The following is a 20,000-nucleotide window of genomic DNA, read 5'->3' as shown; positions in this document are numbered from 1 at the left end:
ATGCACACTGGAAGAGTCCTCTAAAGAGCATCACTTTACATGGCTGGGGGCCCTGCCTGGTCTCTTACCCAATCACCATCTCTCTGATCTCCCTTTTCTAAATGTGAAACCGACCTTTGATCAACCCTACATCATTTGAACACACTATGTATGTGACTGTTTTTTTCTGATTACTATCAAATCCTAAAAACCCTAAGATCAGAGAATGTTATCCTAAAGACATGGAATCAATAACATTACGGTTACCGCCGGCGACCGACTCTGTCAACTCTGGTTTGTCAGGCTCGACCTAGAAGGCTTTGATAATGTAATTCTGAATCACAACTCTGCTCAGAGCAGCAGACACATTGACTTGTGTGTGTGTGGGGGGGGGGGGTGTGCGTGCGTGTGTATGTGTACGTATTGTAGCTTGCGTGTCAGGGTCCCATCCATCCCTAGTATGCTCCAGAGGTAAAGAGGAGATCATGCTGCTCCTGCGCAGAACGCTGGCTGCTACAGAGCGATCTGGTTACTGGAATCCTGCGCTTTCATCCTTATGAAACCTTATGAAAGAAACGTGTGCCCGCTCTGTCGAGTTATATGACCACAGATGCACTTCTTACAGGCCTGGAGGGGTTAGGGCTTTCTGCTTTCTGCTGGACTGATTTTGTAAACACAGAAATAGGCATATTTACAAGAGATAAGAAGAAGAAAGTCGACCTGTCTTCGGTGCTTATCTGTTTTGGGATAAAAAAAAGTGATTTAGTAGGATTGTTCTATGTTCTGTTCTCCTTCGCTAATTCAAAATCAACATAGTGTCTGTACAGTGAAATGCTAAATATAATTGATTGTTTCCAGCCTCCTCCTGGTATGTCGTCATATTGTACATACTTTGTGGTCTCTGTGTTGAGCAGTGAACAGACATAATCTCTAGTGACCGAGCAATTAGAACCCAGCTCCTGCAATTACTGTGATTACTCCATCTCCTAGCCTTAATGATTTATCCACAAAGTCTTTGTCTGGAAAGGAGCTATTAAGAGTCTACTTGTGTGGCCTGTGATGAATATATGATATGTATAGAATAGTACTTTACTATCTATTAGGAAAAATTAAATGTGTTTCCTAGGGAAAGTGAATGTAACATTGCCTTGAGGCAGTGTTGTAGTCGAGTCCCTAAATCTCGAGTCCGAGTCCTGGACTCGAGTACTACAACACCGCCTTGAGGACTAAAACATTTAACATAGACACATGCTGCGTCTAGGAAAGTGTCATGTCGATTTTAGCTTCATCTGCGTTGTCTTGTCAAGATGTACGAACATCCCCTTCCTCTCACAACTGACTAATCTTTAAATCATGTGAGGAAGATATACAAGTGCCTCTGCTTTCACCACACATACATACAGCTATGATAAAAACACAATGGGCCTCTCTAGACAGAAATCTTCTATTCAGGATGGATTAGTGAGGGCCTGCTCTGATGTGAGAAGCTGCATTCATGCTAGGTTAAACACTCCCTGGGTAAAACAAGTGATAGACCCAAACTATCTGGGCCCCACAATTACATGTCATTTCTGTTCAGTGCTACACTAGGTGCCCCTGTGGTAGCAATGAAGTTATCCCCAGACACTGATCTAAGGTCAGTTTCACTTTCTCTTCTCCACAAAGGTTAGGATTTGGTGAGGGTCATCTGATCCTCGATCTGCCCCTTAACTACTAGCTGGAGAGACCCTGTGTGTGGGAGAGGAGGCATCAAGGCAGGCTGGGTTCACCTACCCCAGGCCCTGCTTTGTTCCCAGGCTTTTGTCCTGGGGATAGTCTGGCTCCAAATCTTTGAAACCATAATTACATGTCTGCAAAAACCACAGACAAGAGGAGAGCCGGGAGAGCTAGGGGTCGGGGGGGTCCTCAGTAACGCTCACAGTTACTGATTCTCTGCTGTGTGTCTGCAGAAGAAGGTCTAGAGAAGAGGGAGCAGAGCAGCATATCTGATGTCTCTCACTGCAACTGACACATGCCTCACTTTTATTAGCTGTAATCTACTAGACAAACAAGGCAGCCGCAAAGACTGTTTCCCCTCAAACACAGATGATAGTTGTTGTGTTTGCAGAGTCTAACTGATTCAGTGTGAAAATATAAAAAACACGACATAAGAAAAAAAAAACTGTGATATGAAGATGAAGCATAATGTAATTGTTCTACTCTGAAACACTTAACATGACCAATAATGATAGCGTGATCACTCATGACCAATAGCAATAGGATAATCATTCATGTCTAATAATAATAGGATGATTATCCATGACATGCACCAGTCACTGATGTGTGATGTGTGACTACAGGGCTCTGTTAACCACAGTTCATCACACAGAGAGAGTTTGATGGATTTTAGGTTCATAATCATTTTCATACGCTGGTATCATTTAGCAGTAACAGCCATCAGCTGTGTGTGTTTACTCAGCTCATCACTCCCGCTGGGCTGCCTAGCCCTCAGCCTGAGTAATGAGATATGACACATGGAGGAAAACATACAAGGCAGGTCAAACACAGTCAAATGTGTGGTTCATTAGGGTCAGATACGTGTGCATACACGGCCAACACGCTATCCACATGTCTATTCCACAAGCCTATATCACATACCTGTTCACATGAAGCTGCGTCTTGCAGGAGAGATGGAGAACATAATAAAAGCATAATACATATAACATATAGTCAGGAACCCCAGGATTCCCCCATAATATATATGACTGCAGCCCCAACCCTAACCATAGCAGTACAGTATAAAGACTATCCTGTTCTTCTGAACATTACACAACAGTAATAAGATACATATCCAACTTCACTGCACATCTTCTGAGATGGGCCCCTGCCTCTGGCCCTGTGTAAACTGTGTACTGTCTAAATAACCCAGAACAGGGCGAATGTGGCTAAAGAGGATCATGATTACATTATTGGTTTACATAGTCTCCTGAACCTCTCCCCGAGGAAAGCTGTTTGGCAGTGAGGGGATTTTAATAATGTCTCTAAATCGCTACCAGCTGGGCTGACTTGCAGGAAATGCTTCCCACTCTAAAGAACCTCGATGCAAATAACACAAGTGGCATGCCATGTTTAGAGCCATCTCTGTCCAGGGGCACTCCTGTAGATTTTTTTCCGCACAGTATTTCATCAAGTTCATTATTACTGTTCGCTGCTTTGAGTCGGAATCTGTGATGTGATATCACACAGTGATAGCATCGGTCTCTCGGCTCTATCTGCTGCTGTGAGGGCCTCTCCTGACCACTTGACCTCTCTGGGCTGTGGGGAGAAGTTCTCCTCGGGCACAGATCTAGGATCAGCTCAACCTCCCCAGATCCTAGGCTGAATCAATAGAGAGAGATGAGGATAACTGACCTCAGATAAGCGTGTTAGGGCAAATGTCAGTGGAAGAGATCCAGAGTTCAGAGTTCAGTTTCCTAAGTCATACAAAGTCGTACTAAGTACAGCACAGTGTTTTATCTGTACAGTATAGTATAGTGGATAGTGTACATAGCCTTTATTTATGTAAACCAGCTCCTTTCCCTTCTTGTTTTTTTAGTTTTTTTTCTTTCCTAGCACCAGGGGAGCCCCCCCTCCCAAATTTCGTTGTTTGGTACCTGTACTATAGCAATGACAATAAAGACCATTCATTCATTCATTCATTCATTCATTCATTCATTCATTCATTCATTCATTCATTCATTCATTCATTCATTCATTCATACCATAACCACATAGTTACTGTCTGCCAGGATGGGTGGGGGAGAGGAGGAGGTGGGAGGGGGGGGACGACGACGACGACACTAACAGTGCCTTCAGCTGGCTTTGGTCTCATGGTTGTGAAAGCAGTTCAGGAAAGAGGTAAACAGCCATTGAGAGAAAGAGAGAAAATTAGGCAGACGCTGATAATATCTACTTACCCAACTTAAATAGTTCTGACAGTGAAAGGCTCAGAGAGGTTTGAGAAGGTGTGTGTGTGTGTGTGTGTGTGTGTGTGTGTGTGTGTGTGTTTGTGTGTGTGTGTGTGTGTGTGTGTGGTTTCATACATAGCTTTAACTATTGTGTGATCTATGCCATTTCATTATCAGCTGAGCAGAGATTTTGAAAGTGATATTACTGAGATTATTATAGCTCTACGGATGATGAGGATGTGCTGATGGCAGCTCCAGGGAGAATCCTCCCTTGCTCTTTCCCCTAACCCCATTTATAAATCGCCCCCCCCCACCCTTCACCCCACTCTGCCTCTGCTGCCAGCTCTTGATATGCCAGTGAAATCTGTTGCTAATAAAAGTTAGAAAGCGAGGAATTTAAAGGAGGTGACAGGGTAAAGAGGGAGCTGCGTGGGAGTGGCCGGGTCAGGGTGAGAGGGTGTACCATCGGCCTGGAGAGAAGAGAGGGATGGTGGGGCCAGGGGAGGGAATGAGGTGTCACCCCAAGTCCCTCCAGGGCTGGCTAGGGCAGAAAACACTTGACCCTGTCAGACTTCAAAGACGGGGAAATTACACCGGAGAGCATGACTACTACAGATCTTCTCCTCTTCTCTTCTCTCTTCTCTTCTCCCTTCCCTCCACATCTCCTTTCCTCCCCTCTACCTCCTTATTTTCTCTCTCCCTTTCCTCTCCTCCCGTCTTCGCTCCTACTCCTCACCTCGGGTTCGACATGGACATAAACAACACTAAAGCAGCACCGAAATAGCCCGTCTCCATCTCCTCCATGTCTAGAGAAGGCGGCCATTGTGTGCCTGCTCCTCTCTAGCCGAGTCAGTTTCCCTTTGAGGGCCTGAAAGGGCCATTGAGGGGCCCTGCTTTGGCTCTAGAGCTCACCTGCAGAGAGGAGACTATGGGCCCATTCTCCATCCCAGCAGCTGCCAGGGCAGAGAGGCTGGCACCCAGAGGGACAGAGAATAGCAGCCACAGAGCCTTTCAATACAAAGCCACTTAGTAACAGAAGGCATGTGCCAAGCCTGCAAAGCCAGAATGAAGAGTCGCCCTTCGGAGTTCACTAAATATCAGGGGAGAGTTAGTCACCCTGCTCCCTCCTCCCTTTTCCCCTCTACCCACCCCTCCCTCAGACCCTCTCTCTGGCCCCCTCTGGCACCTCTGTCTGTAGGACAATGACATAGGGGCAACCGAATGGGGCAGTTGGGGGGAGAGAAGGAAGGGGCAGAGGGTGTATGGAGCAACTAGTGGAAACTATAGTACAAGCTCCGTAACAGAACGAGCACAGCTCCCTTATTCCCCAGCCATGTTAAACTTATAGACATGGACGGATTTGGAGAGATATTGAGAGAAGTGCCGTAGTTGTTCTCTCTCTACTAAGACCCTGACAGCCCGGGGAGTCGGGGAGGACCTCTGGTGCGACACCAGGCCTACCAGATAAGCGCTGAGAGCAGGCCCGTCACACAAAGCCGCTCTCTGTCAGCTCGCTCTCCCGCTGACGCTAATTTACGACGCCCTCACAGCGATTACCACAGTCAGAAGTGCAATTGTATTTTCCACCTCATTAAGCTTCGGCACAACAAAGCTTTCATCTTTCCTTCCCTCCACTTCATCCCCTTTTCCTCTCTATACTTCCTTCTTCCCCCCTTTTCCTTGCCCCCCCCCCCCATCTACCCACATTTCTCTGTCCATGTCTGGGATGTCACTGGGTCTCCCAACTCTCTGGATCTGTTGAAACCTGGCCCCTCTGGAGAAGGGCCCCTCAGGGGAGGGGGGGAGAGAGAGAGAGAGAGAGAGAGAGGGAGAAAGAGAGAGAGAGGGAGAGAGAAAGAGGGAGGGAGGGAGATCATTTAATGGTTGTTTATTCAGGGGGCCTCTCCTCTCCCCTCCCACCTCTTTCATAGCTTCATGGGAGGAAGAGGAATATTGTAATCTCAGGACAATCAGCCCGTCTTATTTGTTCAGGCTCTCTTCATGTTGGGGTCTCACACACACACATACACACACACACATATACACATACACACACACACACACACACACACACATACACACACACACACACGCATATATATACACACACACACACACACACACACACACACACTTGCAGTAAATTCGGCAAATGACAGATAACCAGCATTGAAGTGACTCTGTCCCTTTAGAACCCTGTAGAACAGAAAGGCATCAAAGGGTTAATGGGTGTGAGCACTAGATCTCATTCAAGGTCTTCAAAGCTTTTGGTAGAAGTTATCCTTAACCATAACAGCCATTTTTATTTCCTCTCTTCCTCCATATTGCTATCCCTGAAATAAAAATCCCCAATTCAAGGCTATGCTGATCACAAGCAGTCACAAGCTCTGTGGACACCCTGTCACCAAACACTGGCGTGATAATGTTAATAGTAGAACAAATCACCAAAAAATAAACATCAATGGAGAAACTAATTGCCAAAATGCCAGAAAATACAACGAGTGCTCTTATGTTGAGTGTGAGACTTGGTAGACATCCCGAGGGCCCATAACCATTACAAGGACGGTCTTGTCTGCTAGGACGCCCACAAACTCTTATCTTACAGCTACATGAATTTGAAGAATTAGAAGAAGCTCCATCAGGGATCTGATCTCAGCGAGAGGAGGGAGAAGACAGGCAGGAGCGCAGATCTGAAGTAACACAATCACAATCAGAATCAGAATCAGAATCAAGTTTATTGTTACATCCCATTATACAAGTATAAGAGAGTAAAATTATCAGGCTTCGGTTCCTCAACATTGCAGCAATAAGAGAAAAAGGCAATAGTTATACAAATAAAAATTATTAAAAACCAAATGCAATAATACAAGAGACAATAGAGTAACATAATAATAGAAATAATAAATCATAGAAATGAGTTAGAGTTATCTAAGCCGATGTGCTGCTGTCCAGGGAAATAGCCACTATTGTCTCTAGATTAGAATACGTTTTATATGGCTATGATTAAGTCTTATATGGCTGTGTCTTATATGTGGACTGCATCCACTGGTTTGTGGTCTGACCTTGCTCCACATTCGCTTAAAACACCAAAGGGATCAAAGAATCTGTGGCAGAAGCTTTTGTGAAAACAAATTTATTGTAAGTCTGGCCACAGGAGAAAGAGAATGGCAGAAAGAAAGAAAGTGTGAGAGAAAGAGAGACAGAGATGGGGGACGGGGGGGGACGACGACGACGACGACAGAACATCCATATATAATAGTGTGGTAACATTCTTTGGTCACTCACTAAACCACAAAATGGCTACAGCTAGGTTCTGGTCCCTGGAGTATAACCATGTGACCCCCTCTCTCTGCCTACCCACAGGAATGCTGTTCTGTCCACTCTCACTCTCTCTGGACGCCTCCCAATCGTCTACACTGGCTTCCTCTCCTCTCTTCCTCTCCCTGCCTCTTGACTTCTTCTCAACTGGTCTAAAAAAGACAGGAGAGTTGAAAACAACAATAGAGTAGTGGAAGCTAATCTGGGGGTTTTGCATGTACCTATCCAGTCTCCTAGGGAGACAGAGTGTTGTAGCTGGGTCTCATGTTTCTCCGTCTGCATCGGTCCTGTGGTGTCTCTCCCCTGCTTCACTGCTGTCAGCACCTTTTTACTCCAGCACTTTGCATTTATTCTATCAAGTTAGAATAGAGCATATTTTTGCATCCGTAGCCTCCCTTCTTTAAATACTCCCTGGTACAACAGTGCCAGATCTCCATCTTTCATCTGGAGGTACCTGTGCTGTCAGTAGAGTGTCAGTGAGCTCACCCTAACCCCCAGCCACCTTTAAGGCCCAGTGAGGGTGTCCTGTTCCCTTTGTCCCTGCTGAACCATCACAATACAGCTCCACCACAATACAGCTCCACCACAATACAGCACCAATATCTCTGTGGTCTCCTGTTGTCACATCACATTGTACGTTAACCCCACCAGGTCCCTGCCCGCCAAACACTGTGCTCATCTATGCTGGACACCTTGTGGAACCCACTTCCCTGTCACCACACACACACACACACACACACACACGCACACACGCACACACACACACACACACACACACACACACACACACACACTACTCTGTCAGCACTCAGTTATAATAACATGTAGTGGGAGACAGATGGCACTTAACCAGTCAACTGTCCATTCAACATCCTCTCCCCCTCCCTTCACATATACACCCTCCATCCTCATAAGATGGCACTCATAGGTGGCTGTGGTGAGTAAGTGAGACCTTGAGGGCGGAGGGATCTCCTGTCAGTCTCAGTAATGACTTCTGACGTGCAATTCTGCTGCATACTGGGACAGAAATGTTTTCCGGAGTCACAGAGGAAATATCTAGATCTCTGCACAGCGAAGGGGTGTATGTCAGCCGAGGCTTCTTGACAGTTAAGGGTCAGAGGTTAGAATCAGGGGCTACTAGCTCTGAGAGGATTCAGGAACGTGGAGCAGAGCCCTCCTCCCTTGTGACACAACATGGAGTGGAGATGGAGAGGCACTAACCTCAATCATGACTGTAACATAACCAACATAATCAATGTTGACAGGCCAGGGCATTCCCCTTTGGGCTCCATCTGATAAAGAAGCAGCTCAAAGTAAAGAGGACAGGAACTCTGTCTACACTGCTCCGCTTCTGGGTACAGAGCTTGTGTCCAACTTCCCCCCACGGACAGGGTGCTCTCTCTATCCGTCCAGTCCAAACCTATGATGTATTATTTGATCATAGATAACCATCAAGCTGTGTCTGTGTGTGTGTGTATAATATAATGATATGGACAAAATTAACACAGCTAACCCTGATCATGTGACTGTGACAATCCTTCTTGTATCCTTAAAATGGTGCATGTATGGCATGCATGACCAAAACAGTTAAACACAGATGGACTTAGATGGGGTCAATGTTCTACTATATAGGCCAATTAAGACATGGGCCCATAACTCAAAAATGGGCCCATAAAATAAAAGATTGAGTTATGCACATATCTCAAGCCCTATAGGCCTATATCTATAATCTATGGTGTGTAGATGAGAGACAAAAAGGTTTGAGATCCTGTTTCTGTTCATTTTGACATACCCCATGGTGGCAGGTTCACTCATATAGGTTACATTTCATTATGTTTTACCATGCAGGGCTCCTACCCCTTTAAAGACGATACACTTTTAACTCCAGGTTCCCCGCTGTGCATTTCATAAATGTTTATCCCACACTATTCAAGCTCCCTTTCCAAAGTTTGCTTAGGATTACTGTGAGTCCTGCCAACTTTCATGAAAGAGAAAGAGAAGAAAAAACAAAATATATAAAGCTTGCTCCAACATGCTTGGTTCAAAAAGAAGATTTTTTGGGGGGAAACCACAATTACCTCCTTAAACAATCTTCCACTGTGGAAAGCCTGAGAGCTGAGGCAGGGCAGGGTGTGTGTGTGTGTGTGTGTGTATGTGTGTGTGTGTGTGTGTGTGTGTGTGTGTGTGTGTGTGTGTGTGTGTGTGTGTGTGAGTCTGTGTGTGTGTGTGTGTGTGTGGGGGGGGGGGGGTCTAGAATGGACACACACACACACACACACACACACACAGACTGAGAGTCAGGAGGGAGGCATGTGGAATGGATGGAACCCCTTGGACATGAACTAACATTCCACTCAGATCTTCAGAAAACTTTGAACTGGAGGTTCCCCACCTACACCCATACACACACACACACACACACACACACACACACACACACACAGAGGGTTGTAACACAAATAATCACAAGTCTGCTAAAGAGTGGTTCCTGAGCTGGCAACGCAAAGCCCCAGTCAGCTCCAGAGATTCCCAAAACCAATACTCACTGTTGACTTTCCAGGCAATTACACTAACCCCCAAAAAGAGCAACAGGAAATATTAATTATTCAATATAAAAGGTTAAGAAGAAAACAAAGGCTGCATTTAGAGACAGAAGAGAGAAACAGGGTTCCCAGAGAAAGAGACAATGCCCAGAGAGGACGGGAGAGGAAATGAGAGAAAAAGAAAGAGAGAGAGAAAGAGAGAGAGAATGGGGGAGCGAGAGAGAGAGGGGGAGGGAGGGAGGGGGGATGACGGCAATAGTTGATCAGTTACAGAATAGAGATCCAGAGCACCATGCTTTCTTTGAAAAAGGACCAGACGAAATATCAGTAGACATGCAGCCAAACTTTAAAGGGAATAGACATCACAAATAGCCCTCCCTCCCCTCCCCTTTCTTTCTTTTACACATACAGACACACAGTCACAACACACATCTGCTGGTTATCAGGGCCATGGACATGGCCAAGTCTCTCTAAACAAACCTTTCCCTGTCTCTGAGTAGTGACTCAACAATACCATCTAAGGAGGAATACAGATACCTAAAATCTGCCAAAAACAGAAACTCATACCACTTAATTTACCATTTGTTATGCTTGGAGGTAAATCTAAATGAGTAAGAGGGCCACTTGTTTAAAAACAATGACTTTTCCTTCAAGCTGTAATACTTCCTCATACATACTCACCATGTATGAGTACAGACAGACCCTTTGAATATCGTTCGGTTAATTAATCTTAAATAAATAAATGCATAGGCCTATTTTCATAGACCGACGTTCCAGTAGTTTATTTTTGTCTTTTATATTTTGTATATTTACGTGAGCAACGCAAAAACGATCTTGCACAAGGCAAATTCGCAGATTGAACCAAGGATATACAGTACAGGCCTAAATCCAGCGGATTTAACTCAAGTTACAGCAATTCTGATTCCTTCTCCTCTTTGGAATTGTTCAGTGGCATGTCTTTCCATCACTTAATTTGATTGAATTTCAACTGAACATAATCGAATATAAGTGTAGGCTATGTTCAATTATGCAATGCTAAGTGAATAATTGTTTTAATGTCAAACGACATCAAATCGATATTTAACAACAATATCTACAACCAACGCACACACAATGAACAATATGATTAATTGTCCCAAATGTCAGTTTGGTATGATATTTTAAAGAAAGACAGAAAGCAGCCGTGCAACAGTTAACTGAGGCAGGCAGTGAGTCTGTGGGAAGTGTTCGCCTTGCAGCTATAGTAGCAGACATTCAACTGTGGAGGACAATTGGTTAAGTGGAGTTAACTGTTTCTGCTCTTTCCCTGAGGTAGCTTCCTCTTTGATCATGCCGCGCCTGGCGCCGTCAGAACCATAACTGTCTGCTATATTAAACTCTGTGTGTGTGTGTGTGTGTGTGTGTGTGTGTGTGTGTGTGTGTGTGTGTGCGTGTGCGCGTGCGTGTGTGTGCGCGTGCGTGTGTGTATGTGTGTGTGTGTGTGTGTGTGTGTGTGTGTGTGCGTGCGTGCGCGCGCGCGCGCGTGTGTGTGTGTGTGTGTGTGTGTGTGTGTGTGTGTGTGTGTGTGTGTGTGTGTGTTGTTGAGGGTGACGGATCCGCCAGCCACTCATCTATAGAGGCTTTAAAAGCCAAGACAAGCTTTAAATTGCTGTAATGTAGCGTGACTGACAATTATACCCCATTCCCTTAGGCCTACATCCTTTATGCGGTTTTATGAGGTTATTTGCTACATTTTAAGAATATGCCCCACTATACGTTTTGGATGCTGAATTCTTTAAATCATTTTGTGTTTCAATAAAAAACACATTTTAGGAGGATTATGCATGTAAGGGTATACATTCCTACCATCACCATGTCAATATACAATACAAATATGGTGGTCATATTACATTCAAAAACTTCTAAAATTCTTAAACAAGGCAATTTCTAATCCATGACCATTCTTTTAAAACACTTTTCTATAGGCCTTACTGCTAAACGGCGAAAGGGGTGATTGTGTCTGTAGGATTTCGAGCCTTTAGCTAATGGACATTATTAATTATTATTAATTGGACATGGGTCCCCTTTGCTTATTAACAACACAAGCGGCCGATGATCCCCATAGCAATCAATAAACCACCACAACACGACACCTGATTATACACCCAACCCAACTGCCATAGAAATCAACATTGACGTTTCACGTAGAAGTCGCCAGTATAGCCTACGTACAGGTCTAAGAACAGCTTCAACTCCCTATCCTTAAGCCATAACCACTGAAGAGAACAACGCGATACTGACCACGGACCAGTTTCTAAAGGAAACTTGATCACACCCCTCTCTCAGAACGGCCTCGGCCTATCACAGCATGGGCTGGGTGGGTCACATGACATGGACATATAAACACGCTGATTGGCGGGCGGCGAGATGAGAGAGAAACTTGAGAAACTTTTATAGCAGATCGGCACGTTTCGTGCGTAAAAGTGAAGTTGGCGTCGCCAGAAAGCATCGACTCAAGTCAAGAGAGGAGAGTCCCTTGTGTGATACTGGCAGGGCGCAGCTCTGTAAAAGTCACCGATCCAGCCGCGACAAATAGTTGTATGGCCCGGCGTATATCGTGCGTAATGAATCCTGCACATGGATCACCCGACACCGCTGGACGGGACACTTTACCGGAGGACCGCGATCACACAGACATAGAGGACCCTCAGACACCCGACGAGACGCCCCCTGTCAAAATATGTAAAAACAGAAGTGTCACCCTGCCTTTCAGTGTGGAGTCTCTGATCTCGGACAGGACGTCCCACCACCGGACTCACTACTCCTCGGAACAGGGTTTGGGTTTGGGTCTACAGTCCCGGTCAGAGAAGCCTGTGTGTCGGTCTCCGTTAGGCCTGGAGCTTTACGCGGCGAAGCGCTTCTCAATGGGGGGCAGTGCTGCTGACCTGTCGTCGGACTGCTCCAAGAGAGACGCAGTGGATCTTACATGTGACAAGGACCTGCAGAGCTCCTGGTTTCAGACTTCATCTTACGCCTCCTCTCCTCCAAGTAAGTAGGTGACGTTAGAATTATAAGGTTCTATCTCAATTTTTGTCAAAATGTAGTTTTTTACATAATCTGATCCATTAGGTGTTTATTAATGCCTGTGTGGTGTTATTTTAAAAATGTTGACATTTTTGAGTTAGTAATTCATAAAATACAACGGTTCCATCTCACAGAACATAATGGAATGTAAAAACATTGACGCTCAATATCTCTGAACTACCCTAAACGGAGATATAACCTTATCATTCTAAACGGAGATAGAACCTTATCATTCTAAACGGAGATAGAACCTTATCATTCTAAACTCACGAGTATTCTCTTCCAGGGCCTTACACTGTCAGGGTCAGGGTCATACATTCCGTATAGCCAAAATGTACAAGAGTCAAGGATCTCGAAACTAACCATTGAAACTGGAAACATTAGGCATGCATTCTAGTCTACAACATTTGCAAGTAGTTTATCACTGGGCAGGGATAATAACATAACAGCAAAAACCGTTATTTTGTCCTAATCGAACCTAGCCCAGTTGCTGATAATTGTCGCCAATTATTGCAACTAACTTTAATCATTTAATTATTATTCACTGATACTTTTTCCATGGGAAACATCTCTCATCTCTTAAGACCACTATAGGGCCTGCCAATCTTAGTTAACAATAGATTAACCGTTCACATCTAATAATATAAATGATCTATTCATTATTCCAAATTCTAAAAATGGCTATTTTATAAAGCTGGCCATATCTATTTGATACATTATCAATTTGTTCTGAAATATGCCTTAAGTTACATTCCAGTAAACTGTAGGCTCATCGTCATGCATTGTGAGAACGTGCATTACTTAGTCTATATCGTTAGCTCTTTTCGACTTTACTTTATTCACTTTATTCTTTCCATAATAATGATTTATTATTTTTAACTGTTATTTCTCAGGACACCCCAGCCCTCCGCCTTGCCCTCTGCGGAAACACAAAAACAACAGAAAACCCAGGACTCCCTTCACCACCTCCCAGCTGCTGGCCCTGGAGAGGAAGTTCCGTCAGAAACAGTACCTGTCCATCGCAGAGAGAGCAGAGTTCTCCAGCTCCCTCAGCCTCACGGAGACCCAGGTCAAGATCTGGTTCCAGAACCGGCGGGCCAAGGCCAAGAGGCTGCAGGAGGCCGACATAGAGAAACTGAAGCTGGCCACCAAACCTTTGCTCCCGGCCTTTGCTTTTCCCTTCCACCTGGGCGCACACATGGGGGGCTCCCCGGGGCCCCTCTATGGAGCCGTTAACGGACCCTTCCCCCGGCCGGCATACCCAGGACTATTCAGTGGACCCGTCACCTATGGAATGTACTACTTGTCTTAACGCTTAACTCGGACTGTCACCTTTGGAAATACAGCGTACTGGAGGAAATGATGGCTATAACTCTTGTCTGTTAGCCTACCCCATCATGCATACATGAATGTTCGTTCTCAAAAACGCCAGACAACCTTCAGGACTCCTTATAGCCTATTAATGTCAAGGCATCCTCATTTAGTGTGAAATCCAAACATGAGATCTGCAGAAGTAACTTGAGCTTTTTTGCTAAACTTTCTGCTATTGTTCAGCAAATTAGTGAATGTTTAAAAGCCGCATGCACAAATCCCTCAGAATGGTTCCCGTTATTCCCTGTTATTCAAGGTTTGGGCTTTGCGTTTTACGTGTAAGCCTGGAAATCTGCCTTAATGCAATTATCTAAAATGAAGATGGAATACGAATAGGCTGCACTCTCCTCAAATGTAGCAATTAGAACACTACATTAGCCCTATCTATTCATCCAACACATTCTTTAAAAAAACAAGCAATTGTTGCTGAGAGGACTATAGTTAGAATCATCACATTTACATGATATCTTAATAGACCTCGACCTACCAAGAATTGTTATAGGTTTTTCGTTCAAACTATCCCATCGTTTTGAATAGGCCTGTAGATTTAAATAATGTCCTGTTAAGACACCATTATAGGGACAGCAATATTTTTCTTGAAACCTTCTTTTGTGCGTTTTGACCATGTTGATGCCAAGGAGTTTGAGTAGGTTATTGTGCGCAGTTTGCTCGGAGATTTCGATCCCTCAGAAACACTCTCTCATAAATATGAAAGCATTTTTCTTTTCAGTATCACAATTGTCAGGAATTATGCGTGGACAAAAGACGAGCATTGTCTTACAGCCTACACGAGTATCAAAAAGTAAGTATACTTATATCTTGTGTGGGGTTTAGTTCTGAAGTTGCACAAAGCGATTGGAACAGGATGCCTTGTCATCAGCAGACACCATTTTTGTAATGAAAATGTACTTATTAGAATTATAGGTCTACATAAAATGTATCAAATATTTTTTGCAACCACTCAGAATATAACAAACAGGATGATTGGTAGCCTATTTATGTTGTATTGTATATCAATGTATATAATGTATCATATTTGTACAGTTGAGTAAGATAATTGTTTTGCACAAAAAATAAAACACATTTAATACTAAGCGAGTGGAGTGGCTTGGACATTTCAGAGTATAATACCTCATTTCCATGTTGGTTTTGTTTAGAACGAGTTTCAGGAAAACGATTCTCTCCATGCGCCATTTGAATTTCACGAGACTTTAAGCATGCTAGCATGCAACTTATAAACATTGATGATCTCAAATGCATCATATCATTCAAATACATGATTGATTTACCAATTCGTGAGCTTAGAATGATAAGGTTCTATCTCCGTTTAGGGCAGTTCCGAGATATTGAGCTTCAAAGTTTTTACATTCCATTATGTTTTGTGAGATGGAACCTTTGTATTTGTACAAAAAAATGTCAACATTTTAAAAATAACACCACACAGGCATTAATAAACAGATTAAAATGGATCAGATTATGTAAAAAACTCAATTTTGACAAAAATGGAGATAGAACCTTATCATTCTAACGTCACGAATTGTGGAGGACTGGTTTCCCATGTTGTTACAACTAAAAAGAACGACATTATAAGAACATATCGGACTGTAGGCTACTATTTCAACGCTAGTGAATGCATGCAACACGCGAAATAAACTTCTCATCTAGGCTACCAAACACAAATAAAGCGTTTTTTATAGTTAATTATTGCATTGACTAAGGATAACGCATTACATCGGAAGCCTACATGTTTCCTAGGTTGATCATGGATTTCGAACACGTTGTTGCACCTGTCCGTTTGGCCATAGCGCCACCAAGTGGAGGATAATGCGTAAGTGCATTTGATACATTATTTGAGAGAAAAAAAATACACATTTGAGCAATATTCACAAACCCAGTAGGAATTACATTTATTGTAGAAAATATTCAATTTAAAACACACATTTCAGACCAAACCAATGTATTGCTCTTATATCCCGTATGAAAAAGTCGACATTTTTTAGATGAATCTCCTAATTTCTGCTGACTTCCCATTGTTCACTTCCTCCTCCCGCGACCTCTGAACCCACGGACAGCACCTTGTCCAAAGCACACAGATTGAGGAACTCTGTAAGAAGAGAGCATAACATAAATTACTTTCTACTGTCCATTAGTGATAGGGGAAACGAAGCTTTCGAAGCATTGACACATTCAATACAATTGTGTTGGAAAAAGTGTCGACCTATCGATGCAGTCGATACAGCAGCTGCATAATGCTATCTGCTGGTCAGGTCATGGTATGGCGGCTGTATCGACTGATTCACAAGTCAAAATACAATAAGCCCACCGTCATCTGTGATGTCTTGTTCAATAAAGGTGCTGTGACAAACTGTGTCGATGTGTATGTGGCCATATATGTAGTCTTAAATGTTGGTGTGTCTAGTAGACTATATTAAATACATATATGAATAAATAAATAAATGCAACTGTTGTGTCCATTTTTGATATGAATTGCCATTTAGCAAACGCTTTTAATCCAAAAGCTACTTACAGGGACATTCCCCCTGGAGTAATTTAGGGCTTTACTCAAGGGCACAGTAGTGGTGGTGTTTCAGGCAGGATTTAAACTCACAACCTTCCGATCACCAGTCCAATTCACTATTCACTAGACCACCACTATCCCCTTGACATGTAAGGATACAAATCTGAATGACATTTTCGGCATGTGTGGGACATGGCTGTTTGACAATTGGAGCAGATATAAATGGTCAACATGTCATAACAGGGCCAACATTGTTGGGACGTGCTCGTGGAACAGGGAAAGAGTGCAAAACAAGGCTATATTGTGGGAACTGGACAGAGATGCGCTTATGTGAACAATAACATATTTATTGCTTGTGTACATGAAAAGGCAACGTTTTTTGTGTATCTATCTGGCTAGTCTATGTGTTGCAATTATTAATCTATTACTATCTTTGTATGTTCTATATCTATCTATCAATATCTACCGATCTCCTGTCTATTTCTATCTCTGTCTCTATCAATATTAAATGGATTCTGTCTAGCGTCCGTATGTCTCCACTCGGACTGCAACCTTCGAATATGAGTGAGTTCCACGTCATTTTATGCAGTACGAAACTTGAACAAATGATTGACACATCGGTCAGAGGTGCGTGTGTGACGTACGAAGCTTCGTTCGAGTAATCACGTGGTTTTTGCCAAATTGACACAAGCATCGATACATTTGTATCGTAGGCCAAGTAGGCCAATACTTTCTCTTTATTGTTCCAATTATTACAAACGCAAGCTTTGGTTTAATTGAGTCAGCTGTACGTTAAAGGTATAACAAACTCATTGTCCTACCAAAGAGAACTGATCATAACACAAATACTCGATTGTTTCTACTGACCTGTAGGAGAAGCGCGGTCTCAGCTGCTCTGTGTTGGTGTGTGGGGGGGCTGAGTTAGCAGCAGGATGCTCTGTGTTCATCTCTACAGGGACTGAATTAGCAGTATTTTCAACAGGATTGAGGGTCTCTGGTTCTTGGGGGAGAGGGACCTCCATGGACTCCCCTTCCATAGAATGGGCAGACAGAGCGTCACTCTCACCCTCACTCTCACACACAAACGTAGTCACCTCCATACTTGTATCTTTAAGCTGAGGTCCTTTCGTCTCTCTGGCTCTGTGGGACAAGAGAATAGTCACCAGAGTGCACTAAACACACACACCATCCTTTCATAATTGCAGTCCATATTCTATATTCCAATTCCATAGTCATAAGCCCCCATTCGTACAGGACTAGTTTTATCTGGTGACCTCTGGTAATTTGTAAGAATTACGGAGCTTAATCCTGTGCGTAAAGAGGCTACGATGTGCTACATCGGACGCGCGAACAGAGAACAATTTAGGCTGCGATGGAAATGATATGGGGTGAATTCTGGGGTAATTCTGCACAGTCATTGAACCTGCTAGATCGGAAATGTGAACAGTTACACACGTGGATGCAGAATGAATAGCCCTCCCGTCTGTTTCTGCAAGTAACTTGAAATGAATCATTTCCTGATGTTGAACTTGTCGTTTTATATCTTTGAGTCTGTGTTTGTCCACTGTCCACTGTCGTACTGCTATTGTTGTGAATATGTTTTTAATTGTCCAAAAAGCAATGAAACCTATCATTTCAGGCTATCCGGGGGAATGTCAGTAAAACACAGATTTCGCTTATCCCGCCCGAATGCGCCACACAAAACACAGACGTCGGGGGGTAATTTAGAAATTACGAAGTCACCACCTAATACTAATCCCTTCCAAATAGGGCTAATAGACAATGTGAGAACTCACACATTTGACACTGCTGCCCCCTACTGAACAAAGGAAAAACTGTTAGCTGGAACATTTTCTTGCATTTACCTTCTGGGCTTCTTGCATTTATCAAATCTGAAGTCTGGAGGGTATTTGTGGACCTTTATCAGATGATCCTTCCTCTGTAACCTGGTCCTAAACTTCAATCCACATCCCTCCACCAAACACTGGTACTGGAGGAAAGAGAGGGAAAAGAGAGAAACAGAAAGAGGGAGATAGCATTTTTCATAGTGAAAGTAAGCAGGGTCAAGACTGGAGAACAGAAATGCCGCTACATTAAATCCCTGGGAGCATGTACCGGTACACAGTGTTTGGGTATTCTCATGTGTGTTGTGGTCCAGGTGTTACCGTAGTTACCATGTCCTGTCTCTGGGCGAGGATAGTGAAGAGAGAGTCGTGCCACTCCTGTATGTGGATTTCCAGTAGACGGGCAGAGGGCTGAGAGCGCTGGCAGGAACTACACACATGTCTGTGTAGGGAGTTGTAGTGGTGCTCATACTCCTCTACACTGCTGAACACCTGTCTGCACCCCGAGATGTGACACCCGAACTCAGACACACTGTGGGGGGAAATCATAGATCTGAGAGATCACCATTGATTGGAATATAACACATAATCCCACACTACAGCCACATGCCTACAGGGCACTGCTGTATGACCTGTTTTCTAATGTATTTACCTGAGCTTTGGTGAGTCCTCAGGTGTGCTGGTAGAGAAATTCTGCAGATACATATGTCTGTGAATGTCTCCATCCTGACAGGGACACAGAATTATCCATTAACTTTCTTACAGTAGGGGAGAGTGGGGTAAGATGAGGGGTATGTTGTCCTCTAGGCAAGGAAAAACAGAAGGTAAGAGGTAAAACGAAAACATCTACCTTTATTTTAGGATGTCTCTTTAGGCTGTCAATTGAAACTATAAGAATGCATCTATGACAAAGGGCTGTGAAAATATGACCCCCCAAAAAGTGATCTTGTGGCTCAACTTGCCCCAACTTAAGGGTAAGTTGATCCAAGTCAATGGATAAATTGAGCCATTTGGGGGTAAATTGACCAATTGACTTTTGCTTTATGGCAGGAGAAATGGTAGCGTGGCTTAAAATTGTTGAACCAATCTAGACCTAAAATAATAGAATTCATTCTATCAAGATACTGTATTTAGCTACACAAGATCAATTAGCCTTAGCCGACCTGCTGAATCATATGATCTCTTGCACACCCTACCTGTTAAAGCCTTCTCTTTTCAGTTGTTGTGGACAGGAATGTTGTTTCTGTCTGCCAAATCAAATGCCAGTTCACCGCATTTCTTTGGAGTAAGGCCATAGAACTGGTCTGTCATTTGTTTTATGTGGTCTGCAAGCTCCTTCTCCTCTGTGAAGACCCTCTTTGCCTCTGCTGTTCCACTGTACCCTACTGTTTTCACTTCTTTTTTTTAGGTATCTACACAGGGTTGACCTGTCAATATT

The 20,000-nt window shown here is 43.7% G+C and overlaps 4 protein-coding genes across 4 annotated transcripts in view; 3 read left to right on the top strand and 1 right to left on the bottom strand.

Annotated features, from left to right (window-relative positions):
* echs1 (enoyl CoA hydratase, short chain, 1, mitochondrial) overlaps positions 1 to 20,000 on the top strand; it is a 418,160-nt gene that overhangs the window by 32,847 nt on the left and 365,313 nt on the right. The gene's annotated exons all lie outside the window — the stretch shown is intronic.
* On the top strand, positions 12,370 to 14,141 carry msx3 (muscle segment homeobox 3; the record flags this gene model as incomplete). The annotated part of the gene is made up of 2 exons (XM_080526025.1): positions 12,370 to 12,793; positions 13,723 to 14,141. The coding sequence occupies 2 exons, from the start codon at positions 12,370 to 12,372 to the stop codon at positions 14,139 to 14,141; spliced, it is 843 nt and encodes a 280-aa protein (XP_080382151.1).
* znf511 (zinc finger protein 511) lies at positions 16,186 to 19,284 on the bottom strand. Its single transcript, XM_080550508.1, has 5 exons — positions 19,215 to 19,284; positions 18,893 to 19,094; positions 18,584 to 18,708; positions 17,586 to 17,858; positions 16,186 to 16,304 (listed from the first exon to the last, which is right to left on the bottom strand). Exons 1-5 carry the CDS (start codon positions 19,265 to 19,267, stop codon positions 16,235 to 16,237), a joined length of 723 nt encoding a protein of 240 aa, XP_080406634.1. The 5' UTR covers positions 19,268 to 19,284; the 3' UTR covers positions 16,186 to 16,234.
* The window catches only part of adam8a (ADAM metallopeptidase domain 8a), a gene marked incomplete at both ends in the record, with an annotated part of 9,191 nt that continues 8,537 nt past the window's right edge, over positions 19,347 to 20,000 (top strand). The window contains one exon of the mRNA XM_080525914.1: positions 19,347 to 19,353. Within this exon, the coding sequence (XP_080382040.1) occupies positions 19,347 to 19,353 (7 nt within the window). The remainder of the gene's footprint in view (positions 19,354 to 20,000) is intronic.

This window comes from Nansenia antarctica (genome assembly GCF_963989245.1).
Source record: "Nansenia antarctica genome assembly, chromosome: 1".
NCBI lineage: Eukaryota > Metazoa > Chordata > Actinopteri > Argentiniformes > Microstomatidae > Nansenia > Nansenia antarctica.
This window is presented reverse-complemented; position numbering and strand designations above follow the sequence as displayed.

Excerpts from the sequence above, each read along its gene's own strand:
- znf511 (XM_080550508.1), bottom strand. The coding sequence starts at position 19,267 with ATGTATCTGCAGAATTTCTCTACCAGCACACCTGAGGACTCACCAAAG. Across the intron at positions 19,095-19,214 it reads GAGGACTCACCAAAGCTCAG|TGTGTCTGAGTTCGGGTGTC; the intron begins GTAAATACATTA and ends TTCCCCCCACAG. Across the intron at positions 18,709-18,892 it reads TCGCCCAGAGACAGGACATG|TACCAGTGTTTGGTGGAGGG; the intron begins GTAACTACGGTA and ends TCTTTCCTCCAG.